Source organism: Tripterygium wilfordii, chromosome 7 (assembly GCF_013401445.1).
Source record: "Tripterygium wilfordii isolate XIE 37 chromosome 7, ASM1340144v1, whole genome shotgun sequence".
Lineage (NCBI taxonomy): Eukaryota > Viridiplantae > Streptophyta > Magnoliopsida > Celastrales > Celastraceae > Tripterygium > Tripterygium wilfordii.
Genome location: NC_052238.1, coordinates 3,170,036 through 3,190,538, shown reverse-complemented (window position 1 = coordinate 3,190,538; position 20,503 = coordinate 3,170,036). Strand labels below are relative to the sequence as shown.

At 37.4% G+C, this 20,503-nt stretch overlaps 4 protein-coding genes across 7 annotated transcripts; 1 reads left to right on the top strand and 3 right to left on the bottom strand.

The window, feature by feature from the left end:
• Positions 1-553: 553 nt before the first annotated feature.
• LOC120001816 (probable inactive receptor kinase At5g10020) lies at positions 554-5,480 on the top strand. Its single transcript, XM_038850286.1, has 3 exons — positions 554-2,292; positions 2,785-4,344; positions 4,693-5,480. Exons 1-3 carry the CDS (start codon positions 1,395-1,397, stop codon positions 5,265-5,267), a joined length of 3,033 nt encoding a protein of 1,010 aa, XP_038706214.1. The 5' UTR covers positions 554-1,394; the 3' UTR covers positions 5,268-5,480.
• A 364-nt stretch (positions 5,481-5,844) lies between these two features.
• LOC120001817 (protein ALTERED PHOSPHATE STARVATION RESPONSE 1-like) lies at positions 5,845-11,087 on the bottom strand. Of its 3 annotated transcripts, none has more exons than XM_038850288.1 (8): positions 10,835-11,087; positions 10,532-10,623; positions 10,104-10,287; positions 8,334-9,501; positions 7,901-7,972; positions 7,592-7,806; positions 7,124-7,347; positions 5,845-6,801 (listed from the first exon to the last, which is right to left on the bottom strand). In XM_038850288.1, the coding sequence occupies exons 4-8, from the start codon at positions 9,442-9,444 to the stop codon at positions 6,096-6,098; spliced, it is 2,328 nt and encodes a 775-aa protein (XP_038706216.1). In that variant the 5' UTR covers positions 9,445-9,501; positions 10,104-10,287; positions 10,532-10,623; positions 10,835-11,087; the 3' UTR covers positions 5,845-6,095. The 3 variants fall into 3 exon arrangements, with proteins under 3 accessions (XP_038706216.1, XP_038706217.1, XP_038706215.1); XM_038850289.1 differs by having other exon boundaries at positions 10,104-10,208; XM_038850287.1 differs by lacking the exon at positions 10,104-10,287 and having other exon boundaries at positions 10,835-11,085.
• Positions 11,088-13,302: 2,215 nt separating this feature from the next.
• Positions 13,303-16,580, bottom strand: LOC120001525 (non-structural maintenance of chromosomes element 1 homolog). Its single transcript, XM_038849898.1, has 6 exons — positions 16,244-16,580; positions 15,305-15,501; positions 14,999-15,079; positions 14,508-14,735; positions 13,973-14,050; positions 13,303-13,897 (listed from the first exon to the last, which is right to left on the bottom strand). Exons 1-6 carry the CDS (start codon positions 16,356-16,358, stop codon positions 13,622-13,624), a joined length of 975 nt encoding a protein of 324 aa, XP_038705826.1. The 5' UTR covers positions 16,359-16,580; the 3' UTR covers positions 13,303-13,621.
• Positions 16,581-17,177: 597 nt separating this feature from the next.
• On the bottom strand, positions 17,178-19,991 carry LOC120001782. Of its 2 annotated transcripts, none has more exons than XM_038850240.1 (3): positions 19,671-19,989; positions 18,624-18,951; positions 17,178-17,528 (listed from the first exon to the last, which is right to left on the bottom strand). In XM_038850240.1, the coding sequence occupies exons 1-3, from the start codon at positions 19,816-19,818 to the stop codon at positions 17,324-17,326; spliced, it is 681 nt and encodes a 226-aa protein (XP_038706168.1). In that variant the 5' UTR covers positions 19,819-19,989; the 3' UTR covers positions 17,178-17,323. The 2 variants fall into 2 exon arrangements, with proteins under 2 accessions (XP_038706168.1, XP_038706169.1); XM_038850241.1 differs by having other exon boundaries at positions 17,219-17,528; positions 19,675-19,991.
• Between the last annotated feature and the right edge of the window lie 512 nt (positions 19,992-20,503).

Sequence of the window (20,503 nt, the reverse complement as noted above, 5' to 3'; positions counted from 1 at the left end):
TTCAAGACAGAGGCTTTGTCGTTTGTACCCATCCAACGGAGTAAAATTCAGTAGCCATGCATCCCACCTTTGCACCTCATTGGCATTCTATGAGGACCTTTGTACCTATCCCGGCCGCGGAGTCAAACTCAGGACCGTGCATCACACCATTGTACCTTATTGGCATTTTATCAAGAACCTTTGTATCTATTTGGCGGAGTAAAATTCAGGACCCGTGCATTGCATCCTCGTATTTCATTGTCAATTTATTTGGGAATGTGACCATAAATTATTGGTGAGAAGTTTTGAACTTAAAATTATGAATTTTATGAAATACCCAGAACCAATCCGGTTAAAGTTTTTCTTGAAAATAACCTACTTTAGTTGACTTTCACTTGATGAAATTAAAAAAAAAAAAACTCTTTTTAATAATAAGAAGATAATCATCCTAATATGCCAATTACTTGGGAAAAAAGAGAGAGCACTTTTTTGGTGATTAAAAAAGGCTTTCATGTATGTTTTTGGGTATTCGATATGGTAAGAAGATATTGGTAGTATCGAGGGAAAGTCAAAGCACCAGCTTATCTGATGCTGTCAATTATGAATCAGTTACCGGAAAGTGAATCTGACATTTATTAATGGCTGAACCTGCGAAATTACAGAACCCACATTTGTCCACCTAACACTTGCATTTTCGCTCTCCAGCACTACTGCTGCTCTTCAGACTCTTCAGTACTTGTTGCTCACTGTGTCCTCTGCAATTCCCGGAGTGTCCATCTTTGTTTCGCAAAACCCACATTGTATTTCACGGAGGTTGAAGTGATGACCGTGGAAGAGGAGCAATACTGGTTGGGGGTTATCTTGGTTTGCTCTTATTAGCTTACTATTTTTTCTTAAATTTTAATGGTGATTTTGTGCATTTTTCGACTTGTTCCATCCCCAGTTCTTTATGGTACTTAGTTATCTTGAGTTGGGGAACTGTGTCTTTTCGAATGGCTTTGAATTGATTCGGTTGATTTGTTTTTTGACAATTTTTAGTGCTTATTGTGCCATGAAAATGGAGAATTCAGGGAGTTCTGCTATTGCTCGATCCCATTCCTTAGTCTCATCATCGTACTGTTTGTCATTTCCACTGCCAGCAATTAACGTTGATTCAATTCCATTTTGATTATTCTGATTCTGATTCACATCAACTTAGTTTTCAACTGTCCACTGTCCAGAGGAGTACATAGATTACATATTCTTCTGATTTTTATTATCTTCTTCTTTCCTAGAAGTTTTGATCTTTTTTCCCGTTGTCTTTTTTTTTTCCCTTCCAAGTTCCAAGTAAGTTGTTTGATTTTTTCCCTTTAAATTGGTATATTTTTTTATGTGAACGTGAGCGTGTTTGTGGGGGTTGGGCTACTTTTGAAGGAATGCAGGCAATCTGTTTGATATTATTGGTGTTGATAGCAAATGCATTTGGACAGTCAGATTTTGAAGCACTTCTGGAGCTCAAGAGAGGAATTGAGATAGGCCCAGATCAAGTTCTTCGTTCATGGGACTCTAAGGCCTTGTCATCTGATGGATGTCCTCAAAATTGGGCTGGAATTACCTGTATTGATGGCCATGTGGTATCAATTGCTCTGAATAATGTGGGTTTGGTTGGAAATTTTAGTTTCCCAGTTATTGTTGGCCTGAAAATGCTCCGCAACCTATCCATTTCAAACAATCAGTTGATGGGCACTATCTCAAATATTGGTTCCATGGAGTCCCTTGAGTTTTTGGACGTTTCGTGCAATATGTTTAGTGGGCTGTTATCCCCTGATATGTTTAGTTTGAGGAGTCTCGTGCTTTTAAATCTCTCATCAAACAATTTTGAAGGCAGGGTTCCATCTGGTCTTCACAATCTTGAGGAGTTGAAATATCTAGATTTTCGCAGCAATGGTTTTTCTGGGGATATTATGGATATTTTTTCCCAATTGGGTGGAGTACTACATGTCGACCTAAGCAGTAATCAGTTTTCTGGTTCACTGGACTTGGGACTAGGAAACACCAGTTTTATTTCCTCAGTTCAGTATTTGAATATTAGCCGCAACTCTTTGGTTGGAGAGCTCTTTGCTCATGATGGAACTCCATATTTCGATGATCTGGAGGTCTTTGATGCTAGTAACAACAAGTTAAAGGGTACCATACCTTTGTTCAGTTTTGTAGTGTCTCTTCGGGTATTGAGGCTTGGTAACAACCAACTGTCGGGGTCTCTACCAGAAGATCTTTTGCAAGAAAGTTCAATGTTCTTGTCTGAACTGGATCTTAGCATGAATCAGCTCCAAGGTAACTTTGATATTTAACACTTCATTGTATAATTATGTGCTATTAGTTCATGTGTTTCATTGGACTGATGGTGTAATTCATTTTTATCAATTTTAAGAACAAATTTTCCGTAAGATTTTTTCGTTGGTCTTACTTGGCATCATTTGGCAGTTTCAGTATGAATAATCGCGCCCTCCTGCTTTGTAGTACTTAATCTTAAGTGGAACTGTAACTTGTAGTCATCTAAGAATCCTCTTATTTGATGAAAATGGTTCCTGTATCTGGGCATTTATTCACAATTGAAACACATCCCTGCAATGAACAAACTTATACATCCTCCCAGATGTACAGGAACGCAACCACCATCTCACTCACAGCTGTTTGACTATTTATTAACAAGAGTTTATAATCATTTTTTCTTTTTTGAACCTGTAATTTAATCAGGAAGATATACAAACACTAGCATTTCTTTTGCTGTTATGTAACTTTAAGTAACTTGTGTACCCATTGCAGGTCCAGTCGAAAGTATCACCTCTACAACTCTCAGCAAGCTTAATCTATCTTCTAACAAACTGTCAGGCGCCTTACCTGCCAAAGTTGGGCGCTGTGCCATCATTGATCTGAGTAATAATATGCTGTTAGGGAACCTGTCCAGAATCCAGAACTGGGGGAATTATGTGGAAGAGATTCAGTTGAGTTCTAATTCATTGAAAGGAAATCTGCCCAACCAAACTTCTCAATTTTTGAGGTTGGCTTCGTTCAAGGTATCCAACAACTCATTAGACGGTTTTCTCCCACCAGTTTTGGGTACATACCCTGAGCTTAGAGTAATTGATCTTAGCCTCAACAACCTCAGTGGTTTCCTCCTTCCAAGCTTATTCACTTCAACAAAATTGGCTGATCTCAACTTGTCCGGCAACAACTTCACTGGTTCAATACCTCTTCAAGGTATTCAAAATATCCCTTTGGGCTCAGCTGGAAATTTGAGTTTGGCATCTCTTGATCTGTCGTTTAACTCATTAAGTGGCCATTTGCCTCCAGAAATCGGCAAGTTTCGTAATTTGCTTTATGTTAACTTATGTAATAATAAATTTGATGGTGGCATCCCTGATGACCTTCCAGATGAACTGGTAGCATTTAATGTGTCCTCCAATAACCTCTCTGGTGTAGTGCCTTACAATTTAAGACAGTTTCCTGATTCAGCTTTTCATCCTGGAAACTCCTTGTTGATGTTACCTACTAAGTCACCGGTATCAGCAGATGATGCTCCGCATCTTAATTTGAAGAAGCATGGATCCCATCCGAAAGCTGCTTTGAAGATTGCTTTGATTGCTGGTTTAGTTGTCATTGTTGCTGTGCTAGCTCTTTTGTGCATAGTGATTTCTTATAGGTCGCATTGGCTGGAGTCCAAGAGAGAGAGTTCAAAAGAAGCTGGGCAAACAAAAAGTATTTCACATGAGGATTCTTCCCTTTCTCATACATCAGCGCATAACAAAAATGCAGATTCCTCGATATCTTCATTTAGCTTCCCTCAAGATCATTTACCATCATTGCAAACGGGATCTGTATATGACCATGGAGACTCATCATCCATTGTAAGGAAACCTAAGGGTCCTGAATCAGTGGGAAAAGCTGAAGGATTATCTTCTCCCGTGTCAATCTTCTCATCCTCAAATCCATCACCTTCCAGAAACCAACTTCCAATTGAGCATCCTGGTATGCTCAAGGTTCGTTCTCCAGATAAGTTGGCCGGAGATTTGCATCTATTTGACTCTTCCTTGCTAATCACATCACAAGAGCTTTCAGTTGCTCCAGCAGAAGTTATTGGAAGGAGTTGTCATGGTACATTATATAAAGCTACACTCGACTCTGGTGATGTATTGGCTGTCAAATGGTTAAAGGAGGGGATAGCAAAACGAAGAAAGGAATTTGCAAGGGAAGTAAAGAAACTGGGGAACATCAAACATCCAAATTTGGTCTCTCTTCTAGGATACTACTGGGGTCCAAAGGAGCACGAGAAACTGGTTATATCAAATTTTGTTGATGGGCACTGCTTGGCTCTCTATCTTCAAGGTATGATGTTGTTCCATGTTCAATGTGGGCTTGAAATTTTTCCGGATTTTCTGGTTTTTAGTGATTGTTGTTTTATGTAGTAAGGTGGCTGCTCTTTTAAAAATTGCACTGCTATATTGCTTCTAATTGGTGTGTATATGTAACATGTGTGTGTGTGTATATGCCACAAACTTAACAGATAAGGAGAAGACCTAGGATATTCATTATTATGATAACGGTTATGCAGCTCTCTGATGTACATATCTTGATTTCAATCACAGAGCTTTTTATTCATTGTAGATATTGCGAAATTTTTGTTCGCTACTTTTAGATAACCTCTCTGATGCGGGTATTTCGAATGTTGTGCAGAGACAGAGCCATGGAGACTTCCACCCTTGTCTCTTATTGAACGGTTTAGAGTTGCAATGGAGGTGGCTCTATGCCTAAACTATCTGCATAATGAGAGAGCAATCCCACATGGAAACCTCAAATCCTCTAACATCTTGTTAGAAAGTTCTAGTATGAATGTACTCATCACTGATTACAGTCTTCACCGGATATTGACACCCGCTGGCACAGCTGAACAAGTTCTGAATGCTGGTGCACTTGGCTATCGGCCACCTGAATTTGCCAGCTCTAGTAAACCATGCCCATCGTTAAAGAGTGATGTATATGCATTTGGTGTCATCCTGTTGGAGCTCCTGACCGCAAAAAATCCCGGGGAGATACTTTCTGGCCATCCTGGAATAGTTGAACTAACAGACTGGGTTTGGTTATTGGTGGAAGAAAACCGTACTGGTGAGTGTTTTGACAGACATATCGCGGAGCACCCGCCCAGGGTTCTCAATGAGATGCTACAGGTGGCTCTGAAATGTATCCTACCAGCATCTGAACGACCTGACATGAAATCTGTCTTTGAAAATCTTTCCATGATCGTGTTATAATATCACACCAACATAAACAGAAGCTCAGTATAGTAGGGTTTGCTACTAACCCCATTTGTCAATGTATTTCCCTTTTCTTTTCTTTTTTGTTAAATTTAATCATTTGGAGGTCTTTCCTCTAATTATTGCAGATTTGTAGATGCTGCTCTCAATTGGACCTGTGAATGATTGGGGAAAATAAAGTTATTCTTTAGTGAATTGGGTTATTCATTTTGTCTTTTTAAACAAAGTATGGGAATGTGACTTCACTTTCTCTTCCAAATTGATGTTATTAGAATTCTGAATTCATTTAGGAAACCAGGTTTGCATATGCAAGCCGGGATTTCGCAATTCTTTGGTAGATTTTAGATCACTCTATACTCTTTACAATGTTGCATTTGAATTTTCCTCTTCAATATTCTGATTTGAGTAAGCCAAGCTAATAAGCAAATGCTTCTAGTTTTGGGTTGAATGGCTCAACAATAGAGGGCTTTTTCTTATGAGAAAGTTTGAGAGTTTCAAACAAAGTGATCCAATAATGATATGCATCAATGGCCAAAAAATGAAAAAGAAATGCAATTCACCCTAATCAGGCGTGGAGGAAGAAAAGAAGGGACTGAAATTTTATATGATTTCCTATATTCTGTAAAACACAAGATATACAGATTCTGAGTACAGAAAATGATTCATTCCTCTCTGTCGAAGCTCAGTAACCAAATCAACCCCATTCTCAATACATGAATCAGATACCCTTTATTGGGTCATTCTTCCTCCATACAGATCCAATCTAAGTCTCCTGTGAAGATAACTCATGTAATTGGATTCATTCTGAAGCATTGCAATGAAAACTCAAGCAATTCCTCTTGCCTTCTCTGTATCCTTGTCCTTTCTTTCCAACTCAAAGGCTTCTGCTTGCACCTTCCATTTTTCATAATTAGTTTTAGCATTTTCTATGGAAGTCTGAAGTTCTGTATACAGCTTTGCAGAAGATTCTGCAAAGTTATTCAACTGACCAAGAAATACCGTTAAGCTTGATCGGAAACAATCAAAGCCTGAAATCCAGTCTTCTGAAGCTTCATCGCTCAATAGGTTAACAGCCGACTCACTACCATTATCAAGTTTCCCCTGATTCTTCTCCAAGCGAGGCAAAAAGCGAGTCGTGTCAGCTGCTAAACACTTTATAGATTCTACAACCTCCTTGGTAGGCAAACCATCAAGTTTCTCCATCCAGTCACCACAGGTAACATATATTGGAGGGCCTAAGTTTTTCAAGTTAGGGGCTTGTTGCTTCCTTTTTCTCCTGGAAGATTTTTGAGGGATAGAGACGCATTTCAGAAGCCAATTATTTATAGCTTGCAGATAAGACTTCTGAGAACCAATCCACTTTGTGAAACTTAAAGACAGACAGCTCAGTTCATTCACAAGATTGGTTGCAATATGGCGATGTGATTCTGACAGTATAGAGATTTTGTAATTGCCACTGTTGTATGCAATTGAGATGATTTGGAACTGTAGTTTGTGGCACTCAAGCATAACTCCCCACATCCGACTTAGTCTGCCATTGAGTAAGTAACAACAAAAATATCAATCAAAAGTAAAGTGACTAGTCAGAAAAATTATGTTCAGAAAAAACTTGACTATCAAGCAACGCAAGGCTCCTTGGCTCTTAGACCAAAAAAAAGAAGCTCCTTGGCGCAGCAGATTATGAAAAATTCTCCGTAGTTGGGACTAAGATTCCAAAGTGAACAAATACCAAGTTATAAAAGATAATGAGACACACCGACTTTCATGGGAAATATAAGTCCAAATTTTAGCAGAGTTTGTCAACATGGAAAGTAAAACAAGTAGTAATGATAAGGCAAGCAAGGAACACATACCCTTTGATCAACTCCTCGAGCTGCGGCTGGAGCTCTTTGTCCCGCAATTCCTCAATCCTCTTTGATATTGAATCAATTCTGTAAATGGCAACTCTGATTCTGGAGTGTAGATCTTTAACAACAGCACGGATTTTATCAATTTTGTTGGAGCTTTCCCCATTTGATTCTAGTTGCCTCAGAATCTTGCACTTGGAATCGTACACCCTTCTTATCATCTCACAAGCCTGAAGTCATAAAAAATACAAAATGTAGGCGAGCACAGAGAGCTTTTTGATGAAAACATAATTAATCGAGGACACCAATAGCAACCTCCCCCCCCCCCCAAAAAAACAGCTATAATGGGCAGCAATTCAGTCAAGGTTGAGGCACGCTAGTCAATGTGGGCAATAATGATGGGTTTGGCGTTCATTGCAGTCATACTAGTCCATGCGGCATGTAAAAATAAATGAAACAAAAAGTTGGCGATACCTTCACTTCATCATAGAGCTTCCTCTCCCATGCATTTAGCCTATCCAAGGTTGAGGCATGACTACCAGATATCATGCAAAAGTTATTGAAAAGGTTATTGGCAAGGTCCTCTGAATCATCGCCAGTATTTAATCCAAGAGGGTTATGAGATGAAGATGATCGCGATGATGTGGTCCTATGCCAAGTTAAGTACTTTACAGCATCTTGAGGAGGCTCTAAACCAAAAAAAAGAAGATGGTTAGCCAAGTACTCAAGGCGGAAAAGAAAAATCCTAGAAACATTTATGATGGCAGGGAGAATGAAATCTACCTTCTTGAACTTGTCTAGGCTCTTCCCCACAAGAGAAACAGGCCTTGAAGATTGTAGAACTCACCGACGCACCTGCCAAGAAGGAAATTGTGCAATGAAGAGCTTTCACCAACTCATAACAGGAGACCTTAAAATTTTATGTTGAGAGGCCAACATTGACTGCAGCATGTCAAGATTTCAGGCCACAAAGGATTAAAGAAATTCCAAGCAGTGACAATATTATTGGGTTTGTTAATACTCAAGAAGGGTGAAGAGTATGAAAATCATCAATTTAACCTTCGCCATTACATATAACCGTCTAACTATAGCATAGCCACTAGTGAATAAAATGTTTCTCTAACACCACATGATTTATGTACATACATAGATAAAGAAATAGATAGGTATGTACTAGGCAGACAGGAAGAGAGCGAGAAAGAATGTGTGCACTTACTTTCTTTGCCCTGAACTATTGGACGGAAATGCAGCTTATTTGCTTCAAGCATCCTAGGCACCTCTTTCCCAGAATCGGAAGCTTTTGTAAAGAGATATTCAATGTCTTTCATGCTTGAAAGGAAGTCCTTTGGGGCAACCTTGTTTGCAGCACCATCTTTTTTCATGGGTGTTTCCTTTGTGTCCATTGCATTAGTAACTGCCGAGGAGGGTGTTCTTAATGGTGATAAAACAGGCGAGTTACTTTTCTCCCCATTCAATAACTCAGATTCTGAAGCAACACTTGCACTGGAAGGCATGGTAGGTGAAGCACTAGGGACATCATGATCATGCACCCTATTAAGATTTTCAAAACTTCGAACCAAAGTATCTGTGGGGGGCTCATCAAATTCATCTTCTGAATCCTGAGATTCTTCCCTTTCATGAGAAGATGCCTTCTCTTCCTCATCTTCCAGCTCAGGGATTCCCTCCTCTTCCCTAAGCTCTCTTATATGATCCAGATTTTCGAATCCTTGGTTCATTCCCTTTCCTTCTTGAAAAGAAAACTGATGGTCAATGGGATGGAAAAAACCAAAGTAATCCCAAGGGGGAGTTCCGGAAGTATTGGAAGAACCCCCAAATGGTGAAGTTTCTGGTTTATCAGTGGAACGAGGCGTTACATTTTGTGGAGTACTTGATGAGGTTACTGTTCCTGTAACAGGTAAAGGAGGTTTCTCTTCGACTTTATTGGAAGAGAAACCGCTAAATCTCATATGATTTACCTGAAAACGAGTAGAGCTGGGAGGAGATGGAGATGGAGAAAGGTTTTCAGTCGCTTCAACAGGTTGTGACAAAGTTGGGGACGAAAACGAGAACTGAGAAAGAGACTTCTCAGTTAAAGCAAGTGGCTCTGGTGTTGCAGTAGTGGAAGTGTACAAGGAAGATTCAATTGGAGCTTCAGGTGCAACAAATTTCCTGAGAGCAGTTCCAGTGAGTTTCAGAGACTGGATGTATGCAATATGAGCAGCTGCTAGCGAACACCTCCCATCAAGTGCTTGCCGAACAAACTTCTTTCTTTCACGACACAGCAGTAGAGCCTTATCTTCCTCTATTTTAGAATGTGTTGCCCCCATTGTTCAAAGGTTGTCTTGACTTTCCACCCAATTAATTGATCATGACATAGCCTCTTTCTGAAAATTAATTAAAGACGAGTAGTATCAGAGAATCATCTAGAAACATGTCACAATTGTTTGGAAGTCACTTTACAAAACTCCCAAAATCCCAATCATTCGGAACGAATGACATTATTCAGAAAACTATTCACAATGATGACTCAATTCTAAATCACATAAAGAGCCAGTAAGCTATATGAGGAAAGACTGTAAATCCTGGACCCAGGTGACAATGGGAGATTCATGCATAAGGCGACCATCCTTCACTGAAACAAAAATCCATTGGAAAATCTAATCCTTGTTGACATTTTGATAAATTACTACTTTTCTCTAAAATATTTGAATAAAAAACTCATGCAAATTCCGGAAACTTCACAGATTTTTAAAAAAAGGGGGAAAAAAGAGAGACTAGTTTTCAGCAAATTGATAATCCTTATGACACACACAGACATATAGAAAGCAATCAAGGTATGCAGTTTTCTCGAAAGAGATTAACCTAATATAAAAGTAAAAGGGGGAACACAGTATTTGCTCATGCTTGAACAAGGTAGCTACTCAGTTTTCAAAAATGAGAAAATTAATGACCCAAATTGAAAACCGAACTTGTCAATTGAACTGACCTTACTAAAAGTTAAAGACTCCGATTAGTTCCAGCAAATGAAGAGGGAATCCTAGGAATTAAAGGCCACGTGAATTTGAAAAAGGCAGTCTCAGGAACAATTAACCTGGGGTGATTTGAATCAACAAAAGAAATAATATCATATTTCTATCTTCGAACAAAAAGGCTTCAGAAACCAAGAAACACTGAAAAAGTAGGCCAATTTCAAAACATAAGCATAAAAAGAAGAAAAACCCATAAAAGGAGAGGGAATCTCAGTGTATATCCATATATGCACATTCGAAAGAAAATTCAATTAGGTTGAATCAGTAGTAACAATCAAGTACAAAATCTCCTTCCAATAAAAGAAAGTCATGCTATACGGATCACACTCTGAGAACAAGAAAGTGAAGGGGGAGAGGTAAGTTCACCAGAAGGAGAGAGAAGTACCTTATCAAAGAAGAAGTTCCAGTACACTGAATCAAAATTGCATCAAAACAGATCAAGTCGAAAGCCCGTTAATCAGTAAAACCTATCAGAATCTGCAGGACCAAACACATACAACAAGATAAGATTGACCCACGAAGAGAGAACAAGAACGAGTAGAGAAAGAGGCAAACGAAGAAACAAACAGACGAAATTCCTCAAAAATTCAGCCTCCAAAATAGATTAAATTCATTAAAAACAAAACCAAGTTGAACAATCGAGAATCTAAATAATTGGGCAAGAAAACTGATTTAAAAAAGGAAGTACCTGAGCCAGATAGATGAAATCAGTAGTCAGATTTGCACGGACAGAGAGTATGAAATTCAGGGAAAGACCCATTCAGAGAAAGTAATAAGTGATTGTAGTTGTGAGATAGAGAGACGGGGGAAGCGAATCTGGAGGGAGTCGTGGGTGATGGGAATGGCTGCTGGTGCTACTTCCATGCAAATAAGGCATTCGGAAAGAAAGACGGTGCATGTGGACCCCACCTACCACCACCAAAAAGTCTCTCACTTTCCCTCCTCGTCGTGGTGGCGCGTGTAAAATACGCTCGCTGCTCTCTCTCCCTTCGTTCAAAGATAATGACGCGGCCTCTATTATTAAGTACAAGTTTTTTTTTCTTTTTTTTTTTCCAGAAAGAAAAAGAAAATATGAATATGTATATTTGGAAGGAGAAAAATTACAATCATTGCAACCCCTTATGTTGAATTGTTGATCCTTAGCTACTTTTAAAAAATAAATGATTTAATTGTAGAATTTTTTTATGGAAAATAAAAGAAAATGCGTCAGTAAATAGAAAGGTAAACAGTATTGTAAGAGGGTGCTAGGTAATTAAATTGATATAAATTATATATGGACCATTTGGACAGTTAGTACAGTTTGCTTTTGGGTATGGGTACAACTGGTGTAAAAGTTTCAAAGGGGTACATGATTGTATTTTAGGTTCAATTTTTACTTGCTTTTTTTTTTCTAAAATTTGTTTTAGATGAAGTGGGGAAAATGTCATAATGATGAGTATGAAAAAAGTGAATCAATTGGTTGATTTAGTACAAAAATTAAAGTGAGGACTAAGCAAACAAAGCTAATGAAGAGAAGACGTCTGTGGGCTCCTCTTTTAGACAAAGCCTTCGCAATTGCTTTTATCTAACCAAGGGTTATATTAAAATTGGAAGATAATACATCTCTGGCCCATAGTCTATAGACATATAATAACATTTACAATGACCTTTTATTTATTTATTTATTGTGGTACCAAGATGCTAATCGGTTAGGTAGATTTACAAGGTCAAACTGCATGTCATAAATAAAAAAAAAAAAAAAAGGCAAATGATAATACTAAATGTTTGACTGGTTTAATAAATTAATTTACAAATGTTTCACCAACTTTTTTAAGGATTTTAATTAGCTGCTAGTTAACACGAGTACTTGACTTAAAGAAGTCATAAACAGTTCTAAAGCTTCAAAAACATAGAGCTTTAGATTATTCTCTTAATAAAAAATAACTTAGACAAGGAGAAAAAAAAAAAAACTAAAAGGGGGTGACTAGAAAGTAATTACGTTTAGAAAAAATATTGTTAATTACAACTTAAATGGAGTACTTAACTCATCAGAATCATGTGATTAGGATCCGAGGAAAACAGTACATTCTGACTTCAAGCATTTTAAGCATCAATTGTATTTTAAAATCTCAAAGAGAATCTTGCATGCGTGTACATGAACCCTAAACTGTCAGACATCATACATTTAGAAGCTTTTAGACTTTTAGTTGCAACTGGAATGGCACATGAAGCAAAAATGCCACCACCAAATAAACACTATAAAAAACAAGTAATAAATTTAAGTACATGAAACATTGGCAGGTGCACCTTTGATGTTTATAGAACACTCGTCTTTACCATATTTTAGTGATATGCATGGATGTATGTATGTATGTGTTATTGAATGCAAGCATCGTAGGGGTTTAGGAAAATTCCAATAACCATATTCCAAGAGAATAAACTTTCAGCCTGACCAAAATTCAACAAAAAAAAGTTGAAAATAATTTTGAATCAAACAAAAAGAAATGAAAAAGTAGAACTAATTCCCTTTTTTGTTGACATAGAAAAGCAAAAAAGAGCATCATCACTTGTTGGTCTCATATATGTGGTTCATATATACTCGGAAGTCTTCTGCAATGTTTTTAAACCTAAGAAGTGAATGAATACAGAGTCACCATGAGACCCACAAAAGAAAAATGGGTGAGAGGACAAAAAAGAAAAATGAGATGAATAAGTATATACCTGGGCTGAGTCACAACAAGAAGGTCTGTGGCCATATATTTGTTTCTATTAGATGTCTATAAAGCGATCACAAACACATGGGCTGTTCATGACTTACATGCACATGAATGGAGGCAAAAGTTGAAAGGTGGTTTGATCGCATCTCTCAAAAGTTAGGACGTCCATATCATTCTCAAGCCAACTCTCCACCTTTTCTCTTGATCAATTCTTAAATGTCTTTGACCGACAACAATGCATATGTCCCACTGTTATATGTGATAAGACTCTTCAGATGTTAAAAGAGAAAAACAAAGGTTTCACTGAAGGAAAAAAAACCCTCAAATATCCTGTGGCCACTCCCAGGTTTCTCATTTGGGGCAAAAGAATTGCATGTGCTATGGGATTAATCGGAACAAAACCTCTGACACCCTCCCCAATTTGAAATGAAAATTAACTATCATGTATGCAATTGAAATATGATAAATATTCCTAGATTGGACCCAAACTAAAGGTAATAACAATAATAGAAAATTCAGTATACCTCACAGAGTACATAAATATTCAAACATAATCCACACGGAAATTATAAGCAAAGCTGAATATCACACGTCCAAAAGGCAGGACTATGCAGTGCTCCCTAACAAAACCCATCAGCTTTTGCTGGGTAAATGTTTGTCCAAGCAACAAAACTAGAAGCATAATATAAAGCAAGCTTCACGTAGTACTAATCCCTTGTAAGACAGGTTGATATTTTTAAAAAAAAAACCTTGCAATACATACAGATATACAAAATGTTTTACCTGGAGCGGGCAGAAGCTCGAGTTACTCTTTTAAAATCAACAGAGGACAGAGACTCTTGATGTGACCCTTGTCCAGTAATTTCTGCATCATTTGCTCTGCCGGACTTACGAGGCCTCTTACATTTGGATCCCAAAGCCTGCTGGCTCTGCGTAGGTTCTGCATGTGGCTGGTTCTGACTCAAGTCATTTGGCTCATTGTCAAACTCTACTGCTTCTGCTTTGGGCATTTCAAATTGCCAATGAGTGCCACAAGTTGGGCAAGCTCGTTCACTCTGCAAATCAAGTTAACATATAACTGACAAAATTTAACAGAAAATACCAGACAAGAAATACGTCAAAAGAAATACCCGTCTTTGGGAGAATTTCTTCTGAAGGCAGTAATTGTGAATTCGAACTGAACAATCTTCACCTTGGCACAATTCTGCCTGTCAACAAAAGCAATTATAAGAAAGAATCACAACCATATAGTAAATAAACCAACCGCGACAAAACAAATTTCTAGCAATTTAGTAGGGATTATAGAGACACTACTAGCTGAAGAATGTTTGATTCCTTACCTCAATTTACCAAAAGGTAAGTGTTTGGACGTTGCATGTTCTACTATAAACCTAGGCAAAGTAATTTCAACACTCCAATCCAGGAACAAGTATAAGAACTATGTTGGCAGAAACTTACAGCAACCGTGGTTTTCAAGTTCAATAATTATTCATGGAAATCAGAAGATCCACTGAGAAAGCAAATTCAAAATTATGAGCTAACTCAAAATATCTCAGTGCTAAGAAATATCACATATAGCTAATCAACTAGAAAACACAAAAGATCATCTGCTTTACAAAGCGTCAAACAAGTCAGTATGTCAAAGCAGAGATAAGGTGGTAGAACCTTGACAGCAGCTTCATTGCACACTGCACAGAAAGGGACATCACTATAACGGAACCAACTTCGTAGATCAAGGAAGGATCTGACACCAAGTCCAACATTGCCGTCTGAGTAACAAAGCCATTGGTCATTCACAAGTTCATCGACAGTTTTTTCTTTCTGGGTCATTGAAAAGTTTCTGAAAGCAGGAGGAACACCATCCTGTGATTGGGACCCATTCCCACTTGGAAGCTTAAAGAGGAACACAAGATACCAAGGTTAAAGTCCAACGGTAGAAGCAGCATGATATGGATAACCAAATTTGCTTTACATATTGTTATGAAACCAGTCTATCTACAATATCTCCAACAAAAGTGCAAGCAGCATAATAATACGTCAATGAATGGTAAAAACTAAAAAGAGATACAATGCAGAAGAATATATCAAACCTGAATACATATATTTATGAGGGTGTCATGCAAATAAATATACAGGCAAGAAAAAAATTGCCAAACCTGATTCTCCAGACGTATATTAAGAGCGTCAATAACAGATATGTAGCCCTGAGCCCTAGCATCTTGCACAATCGATTCTATCTGATATTTGACATCAAAGTAACAAAGAATGTGAATATCATATAACAGCAATGGGGTTGGCTTACTTTGAAAACGTTTGACATCAAAAGAGCAATCTGTTTAGATATATGTATCTAGACCAACATAAATTAAAGAAAAATCATCACAAAACAATAGAATATATCAGAATAAGTGTTAATACTAATAAATCATTCAACTTATATACATTGGTAAAGGGAGACTTACAATGCCTTTATATAATGCAATCTGTGGAACAGAATATTTCGTACCAAGCTTGGACTGTTCATCAGCAACATTATTAACCACTCCATAACAAACTTGGCCATCATTCTGGTTTCGACAACACCGTAACTCAAATTGAACATAAGAAAGTTCCTTATTTATCTTCAAAAGATAATCATTGAAATGTTGCTGGTGATTGCCTATTGAAGTGTCAAACAAATAGCTGAAGTAAACACATGGAGTTGCTTCGATACGATAACAAAGTAAATATATGGAAATACCTAAATATGATTACAGGCAAAATTGGAACTAACTTAAGTTTCTCATGGTGACTGAAAACTTTTGTTCAAAAGCCAGTTTGATAAATCAGTTCAGATTAACTTTCCTTGTTGAAGCCCAAACTAACACATTGAGGAGTAGACCCAAACAGGAATGAAAAAGTTTATTATGCATCGAGAAACAATGATAATTCAGGTCGGTCTTTCACAATAAGAAACTTTGAAGAAGCAGATATCTCACTCGGCAAGAAACTCTATCACAGTGTGAAAATTTTACCACCGAAAACAAAACTGGGTCTACGTAAGTATGCGAAACTGATAAAACCATAATATCCCTGTTAGTTTATATCATCAGTCCGATTAAAATACTTTTAGGGAATATGAGCAATTGCCATCATCCAATACAATATATTAGTACAAAGATAAGGGGATTTATACAGTATACTAAAAAACCCTAAACTGCTCACCCTGGATGCGAATAATTATATCATAAATATATTATAGGATGAATTAGATGGAGCATTGCATATTTACAGTTCCCCAAGAGACATCGGCAATTAAATCTTGCAAAATAAAAAACCATATTTAAAACCTAAAAAAAGTTAAAAAGAAACACAACGGCAATTGAAGGAATAAGCACAGAGGGAGCATATGGATCGGGGACCTGGGTTTTTCCCAGTGACGCCAGCAAAGATCTTGTGGAGCTCTTTCTCCGTCTGAGGGCCGCGAGCGAGCAACGCTTGAATTAAAGCATGGTGCTTCCAGTTTAGCGCCGACATTATTTCAGCAACCCTAGATTTCGCTGGCGATAAGGCTTTTGATGGAGAAAAAGAGATGATAGACTGTGATCAATTGAGGGGAAGCGGGGTGTTTGGTTACTCGAATTAGTCGAGAGCTTTCCCCGAAAGAAAGCTTCCGCCTTTTGGAATCCACTCGGGTCGCGGGAACTTATAAGGAAAAAGAAAAATGGAAGGCGGGAGAAGCTCTTTTTACAAGGTGCGTGTCGGTCTGTTTGGGGGTTGACGGAAACGTTAGGGTGAAGTTGTGCTCATCGTAAACTCGTTCAATGTTTTGATTCTTTTGAAGCAAACTTTTTCTTTTTCTTTTTCTTGATAGGTTTTGAAACAAACATGCTTATTAACATCTTCTTCTTTTTTTTTTTTTCCTTATAAATGTAGCTTATGTGATTTATGATTTAAGCCTTGTTTATTAACTTGTGTATTGGAATATTGGCCATTATTATACAATTGTTGAGGTATATCGGCCTTAAAAATAAATGAACTCACGAGCCTACATCAACCAAAAGAATGACTCTTTATTAGGGTTTTTTCTTCTTCTTTTCCCTTCCATTTTTTAAGGTCAAAACACTATTTGGTTTGTTTACTTTCTAAGGCCTGCTTAAAGTCCTGGACTATGCAATGGGATAACTCTTCCTGCAATGCATAGCCCAGTAGAAGATGTGTTTAACAAGATTCCATATAGGAAAAAGGCAATGGCGGCCTCCTCCATCCACCAGCATAACCATCTCAATCTACAATGGCCATTAAGGTAGAATCCCTAGCATCACCAACCAAAATCCTAGCGCGCTAGGACTGCAATAGAAATCACAACACACTTCTTATAATTAAAAAGAATTAAATAAGCTTGAGCAGAGAACCTGAAAATCTAACCAAAAATAGTTTACAGAGAGTGCTAGTTGATTTAGGATGAAGACATCCGTTACCACTATAACGAACATGAGTCCTCAAAGCACAATGAGCTTCCGACCCAAATTATCTACAACGGAACCTCCATCATGACCATGATCATGAAAAAGAAGTGTCAAAATTCCCACTAGACACAGCACCGAACCTACAAGAAGTTTATCATACCGCTCCACCCAGTGAAACTTGAGTTGGCTTGCACCGTAGAATGATAGAGCCACCAGTGATGTCATTACAGTTATAGTGCTGCGAATCAAATATCCCCTTCTTTCAGTTTGAAACTATATACTAAATATGTAAAATTACTAAATTTCAAAGACCGGAACGGTATTGTTGGCAAATATAACAGCAATCTATTTTATCTAACAGACATAAATTGAATGAACCAAATTTCAAACATGAAATGACATTACTGTATAAATAAAGCAGTCAGCACTAGATGGCTATGATTCATTCTGAAGTAAAATGGAAAATCCAACCAGGGAACACATCAGTTGAGGCCATCACTCCTCATGGTGTTGATACTCAAACGTTCATTGGGTTGACTTCTAGATTCTCTTATCCAAATAGAGAAGATAAATATATTCTTCCTAAGCATAGTTCTAAATGCCAATATATGACAATTTCTTTTTCAAGAAATCCAAGCGCCACAAACTCGTGGCTAAAATAAAGTCAAGCAAACAGTGTAACAGGAATAAACATAGCTAGTCACAATTCAACATTTGCAAGAGAACAAGACAAGTGTTAGGACATATTACATTCTATTTCAAAATATTAACTTATTTGTATGTGTGGTACCCTCTATTACACAATCTAAAACCTTATCAAACGTGATAAAAAGGAAATTTTCATTATCACAACAATACAAGGTCAATCAAAGAGTCATATAGCGTTTGCGCAAGAGTGAGGATTTTAGCAGTTTCTACTTTTAAGAATCTTACGGTTTTTTTGATGGATAAAGCCAATTTACATAAACAAAGAAACAGGGCTTGGTATTCATATTTTAAGACTAATGCTCTCTCATGATTAGTTTTCTCATCGAATTAACGAAGGCTTAATACTGTAATTCCAATATAATATCTTCTGGCTATAATGATTTTATTCTTTCACCGTATTCATACTCCATAATTGTTGTTAGCCACGAAATTGACCTTAACAACTATCTGCCTTTGACTTTTATCACCAACTACATCAGCCATCATTAATCATATAAACTCTACATTTAGCACATGAATGGATTTGATTATCAACCAACCAATCAAATTTTTGATGACGAATGTTATAGATTTCCAAAAAAAAGTGACATAAAGAAATGAGAAATCAAAGTTTGTGTCCTATTACCTTAGTAGCAGGACTATGATGGCAAGGACCATCATAGAGGATGAATTACCAACAGTAAGAAACACTGGAAGTGTGGTTGCACAAGGAGATAATGCAGGAACAAGAACGAGTCCAGCAACAGCCATTTTCTCCATTGGTTGATTGTGTGAATGACTGTGGCCGCCCTTTCCAGACAAAAAGAGCAATATATAACTACCACCAAGAATTACAAGCAGAAGTGAAGCAAGTTTATGGACTGTTTCTTCACCAACAATACTGTCTGCAATGGTGATTGCTGTTATACCAAGAAGTGAAGTGGATATCACGTGCAGAACTGCTCCAAACGTCGCTGCATGAATAAAATTATAAATGCAAAAAATTACAGAACCATAGTAATACCAACATTTTGAAATATATCCCATTCGCATTCTAAATATGAAAGATATGCATGTACCTAAGAGAAGAGGAAAGATTCAAGCATTTTCAAGATGAAGACAGATTCAGACTTCAACTACTTGAAATTGCAGATTAAGAAACAGTCTATCTTAATGCAGTAACCAAGTTTGTTCTAGGACGTATAAGTTATAACTAGTTGCTGGGCAAAGATCAACTGCATCGGGTCTAAAGTAACGCAAACCATAGAACCATCACGTATGCGTCTAAGTTCCAAAATATCAAGTCGAACTTGACCTAATACATATATGAATCAACCCCAACAACTCAACAATCACTACAATCTATCATCATGAGTTCCTAAAATTATTTTGATTTTATCTTCTCGGCTAAGTAAACATTGATCGTAGGCCTATAGTGAAAACATTAATCAAGAGCGATATAGAACGAAACTCCTAATAGAACGCAATTACTTCCTGATCAATCACGGCCGCAAAAATTTTCAAATGCCTGATATGAGTGCTTCACAAATCCAGCAGTCCAGTAAAATCTCATTAATGCAAAGCGAAAAAAGTATAATAAACTCAACTAATCGAGTACACATATAAAAAAGCAGCGTCATCATCAAATATATATAAATATATACACACACACACACACATCAAAGAAGCTTACTGACGAAGAGAGTCCTGGAGAGAGTCCATTTCTGAGCTCGGCCAACGATGGAGAATGGCAGCCAGTGCGTTGGTATGAAGGAATGCAGAAGAGAAACCGTGGCGATTCCTCCTATTTTCGACAGATCTTCCGCGCTCAAACTCTCCATTATATCCTCGAAAATAGAGAGTTGGTCCAGAATCAATTATGTGACTCTAATAGCGTAGCAAGCAGTTCTACGATGGCAGATCCAGCGACGGTGTTGAGTGCCGAAGGAGTAAAAGTTCAAGAACCTACATTAGGTGAGAGGTTGGGAATTGTGATCCCATACAGCCACACCAGACGGATGATCTATCGGAAGAGTTTCGCGGCTCGGCAAGTCACCAACCACAATTTTCGTAACAAATGCTTGGGCCCAATCCACTATAAAATTAAGCCCAGCCCATTTTGGGTCAAAAGTTCAACCGACTAGTTCGGACCTCAACCTGTATATGGGATCTTAGGCCCGGCCTGGAATGTATTACTTTGTCTTCTTTTTTTTTGTTAATTTTTCATCGAACTGTGGAAAATATATGCTTATTTTCATAATATTTTTTTAAAAACGAATATTCAAAAGCTAAGAGCCTATGAAAAATTCATTGAATAATCGATTGGGAACAAAATTAAGAACATGACAATTGAGCAAAAATATTAAAAGTGAATGTGGTATACTACACATAGCATGACAATAATTGTGTGTTTATTATTGATTATAACGTGACGTGAATGTCAATGAACCATATTTAAAAAAAAAAAAAGTGACAAAAATATAATTAACATCTTATCAAAAATTTTATTACAAACAAAATAAGAAG

What these genes read in the sequence shown, in the direction of transcription:
- LOC120001782 (XM_038850240.1), bottom strand. Translation starts at nt 19,818, where the DNA reads ATGGAGAGTTTGAGCGCGGAAGATCTGTCGAAAATAGGAGGAATCGCC. An exon ending in CTCCAGGACTCTCTTCGTCA is followed by an intron (nt 18,952 to 19,670) that starts GTAAGCTTCTTT and finishes TTATTCATGCAG; the next exon opens with CGACGTTTGGAGCAGTTCTG. An exon ending in ATCATAGTCCTGCTACTAAG is followed by an intron (nt 17,529 to 18,623) that starts GTAATAGGACAC and finishes TTTGATTCGCAG; the next exon opens with CACTATAACTGTAATGACAT.
- LOC120001817 (XM_038850288.1), bottom strand. Translation starts at nt 9,444, where the DNA reads ATGGGGGCAACACATTCTAAAATAGAGGAAGATAAGGCTCTACTGCTG. An exon ending in AATAGTTCAGGGCAAAGAAA is followed by an intron (nt 7,973 to 8,333) that starts GTAAGTGCACAC and finishes CCTTCTTGGCAG; the next exon opens with GTGCGTCGGTGAGTTCTACA. An exon ending in GCCTAGACAAGTTCAAGAAG is followed by an intron (nt 7,807 to 7,900) that starts GTAGATTTCATT and finishes TTTTTGGTTTAG; the next exon opens with AGCCTCCTCAAGATGCTGTA.
- LOC120001816 (XM_038850286.1), top strand. Translation starts at nt 1,395, where the DNA reads ATGCAGGCAATCTGTTTGATATTATTGGTGTTGATAGCAAATGCATTT. An exon ending in TAGCATGAATCAGCTCCAAG is followed by an intron (nt 2,293 to 2,784) that starts GTAACTTTGATA and finishes TACCCATTGCAG; the next exon opens with GTCCAGTCGAAAGTATCACC. An exon ending in CTTGGCTCTCTATCTTCAAG is followed by an intron (nt 4,345 to 4,692) that starts GTATGATGTTGT and finishes AATGTTGTGCAG; the next exon opens with AGACAGAGCCATGGAGACTT.
- LOC120001525 (XM_038849898.1), bottom strand. Translation starts at nt 16,358, where the DNA reads ATGTCGGCGCTAAACTGGAAGCACCATGCTTTAATTCAAGCGTTGCTC. An exon ending in CGTCACTGGGAAAAACCCAG is followed by an intron (nt 15,502 to 16,243) that starts GTCCCCGATCCA and finishes ACACTTCAATAG; the next exon opens with GCAATCACCAGCAACATTTC. An exon ending in TTGCATTATATAAAGGCATT is followed by an intron (nt 15,080 to 15,304) that starts GTAAGTCTCCCT and finishes GTCAAATATCAG; the next exon opens with ATAGAATCGATTGTGCAAGA.